Here is a 2,792-nt window from a genome sequence, read left to right on the forward strand (position 1 = left end):
GGGGGTGTGCGCCCCCAGCCGGCTGCCCTCGTGGATGCCTCCCGGCGGCGGCGGGCCCATGAAAGACTGCGAGTACAGTCAGATCAGCACCCACAGCTCCTCCCCCATGGAGTCGCCCCACAAGAAGAAGAAAATCGCGGCCCGGAGGAAATGGGAGGTTTTCCCGGGAAGAAACAAGTTCTTCTGCAACGGGAGGATCATGATGGCCCGGCAGACGGGCGTCTTCTACCTGACCCTCGTCCTCATCCTGGTCACTAGCGGACTCTTCTTCGCCTTCGAGTAAGTGGCGGCGAAAGCTTCCCCGACGCCTGCACCCCCTCGATCCCTGACCCTCCCCTCGATACTTTCGTTTTCTAGAAGCCTTATCTGTTGTATATCGTTATATAATACAGACACCCCCCCACCACCACCTTTTTTTTTTTTCTTTTCTTTCAAAGGTCTGTTTGCTGGTCCGTCCCCAGAGATAATGTAGCTCTGGCTCGGGCTCTAGAAGTGGAGGACAGGGCAGAGGGGGACACTTGGAAGGTGTATCTGCCTTGTTGCTCCCGAGGGTTGAGTGGCACTTTGGCAGGTGGCTGATTCTTGGCGCTAGCCCGATTCCTGGAGTTTGGGGAATAGCAGTCCAGCCCAGATGTAGCCTTCTGTAGGAAGCGGGAAGGAGGTAGATCCACAGAGGGGATCCACAGAGTTGGCTTCCGTTCCTATTCAAGAGCTGTAAGGGCATCATGTTAAACTCGGCTTCCTAAATCTTCTAAACGTCTTTGCTGAATATCGAGAAATCTTGGTTGGTTGAGGTCTCAGAGTGTAGGCCACCCCATGTGGCCTGGAAGGATAATTTCATTTTTCATTCCCCTTTAGATGTTCACTCTTGGTCAACAGTTTCTGATTTACTATCAGGTTTCTAAACGCTTCACTGTTTTTAAAAAAGTTTCAATAAAAAAATGTTCCAAGCAAACACTTTTCCCACCCCTTCCTCATATTTGCAAACAGGTTAAAAAGGAGACTGTAGGCCTGTTTTCAGGAAGAGTATGACACTGCATGGTAACTTCTGACTCCAGAAACAATACTTGGGGACTTTAGAGCTTTAACTGGAAAAAAAAAAAAAAGTACATGCATGTCTTCTCTGTTTTCAGGAAAATCAGATTGGCTGGTAGCAACTATCCTCCTGCCAACTAATGAGGGATCTTCTTACTTATTAATAGTATTAGATAAAGTAGTTTAACCACATTCCAGAATCAATTTCAGTTGCTCTTATTGGGTCCAACATTTGCAATGCAACTTCTTATGTAATTCTTGGTATCTGATGTTCAATGAAACTTGTAGCTACTACTCCCCACCACCATTTAAAAAAAAGCAATATATTTATTGGGGGTTCTTTGCTTTTGCTGTATCCTGGTTATTATGGGGCATGATAACACTTCCTGCTTCTGTTGGGTAGGGTTCATTAAAACTTTCTGTGTGTATTTACTTTTGTCTCTGATAAGTATTAATAGGCTCTGATTTTTTGCCTGATGTTTGATATTCCAAATGCTGTCTCAGTCAGAAATGGATGACAGTGTAATACTATTCACTTAAAGCCCTCTGACTCTGAGGGGAAGCATTTTGCATCTGAACATTGAGCCACGATGAACAATTTTAACAGGATTGAGTTAGAACAGGTGAGGAGAGAGAGCTCAGATGTAAGCCTCCGCCTCCCCCAGCCTTTCTTTCAGACAGCCCCTCCATTTCTGACTATGCAAAATGCTCAGGTCTCTCCCAGAGGTTTTAACTTTGGTGCACCTTTGAGACTAGCTGGTGGAGTCTGTCGAGGGGACAGAGGGCTGGAGGGTCAGGGTGTGGAGAGGCTTTCCGAATGACCCGAGAAATGCCCTGTTGTTGCTGCTTCTGTTCTCCTTGCCTTCATCCAGAGTCATCCTCTGGTCCTTACAGACCTGGGCAACTGGAGCGAGGGGCCATAGTTTGCAGCAGAGTCGTAACACATTTCGGCACTGACTTGATGATTCCATATGGCTGAACAGAAACGCCATTCTTCTAATGGCGGCTTTCATTACAGGGGGTCCCCTAGACAGTGTTCACTGTGTTCCTAATGTTAACAAAGTTTTCAGTGGATCTGTATTGCCATCTTTGCTCTTTTTAGTAAGGTTAAGAGTGGAGAAAGTGGATGAACTTTGTGATTGCATTGCACAGCTTCAGCCACAAGTGTGTTACATGTAGAATCATGAATATTTCATCTTCTCTAACACAAATCCCCACAGGATGGTTAGGGGTCCCCTCCAGTTATTACTCACCATCTTTTATTTTCTTCTTTTCACACACTGCTTTTTACTAAACCATCATAAATTCATTTCTACTTCTTCATCTCTCTGTGTGTTTCTTCCAAGAGTTCCCCAAAGTCCTCACTAGCAGGTTGTTAGGGATTTTTTTTTCTGCGTCAGTGTTAATGGATGGCTGTAGGAATAAACATGTGCACTGGGATTTTGTTAGCTACTGTCAGCAGCTTCATTTTTAGATCGGCTCTACGTGTATGTGTATCTTTGGTGTCCATGAGCGTCACTTCAATTAGGTGATTTCAGATTTCAAGGAAAGAAGGCTCATTGCAGCACGAAACCTCGGTTGCGAAAAATCATAGGGCCATTCAAACTATAGAATATTATGCTTTGGCAAGAATATTTGTCCCTGTATTGCTTTTAAGTTCATTACCGTTGGTAATGCCAGAGTGAAATTAATTTGACAGAGTCTCAGAGAACCAATTAGTCACATGCTTGGGAAATGAAATGCCAGTAGACTAACAG

At 45.0% G+C, this 2,792-nt stretch overlaps 1 protein-coding gene across 4 annotated transcripts in view; it reads left to right on the forward strand.

The window, feature by feature from the left end:
- Positions 1-6: 6 nt before the first annotated feature.
- ZDHHC14 (zinc finger, DHHC-type containing 14) overlaps positions 7-2,792 on the forward strand; it is a 293,070-nt gene continuing 290,284 nt past the window's right edge. For all 4 annotated transcript variants that reach the window (XM_010840869.1, XM_010840871.1, XM_010840870.1 and 1 more), the window contains exon 1: positions 7-279. In XM_010840869.1, the coding sequence (XP_010839171.1) occupies positions 35-279 (245 nt within the window). In that variant the 5' untranslated portion in view covers positions 7-34. The remainder of the gene's footprint in view (positions 280-2,792) is intronic.

This window comes from Bison bison, unplaced genomic scaffold (genome assembly GCF_000754665.1).
Source record: "Bison bison bison isolate TAMUID 2011002044 unplaced genomic scaffold, Bison_UMD1.0 scf7180017864148, whole genome shotgun sequence".
NCBI lineage: Eukaryota > Metazoa > Chordata > Mammalia > Artiodactyla > Bovidae > Bison > Bison bison.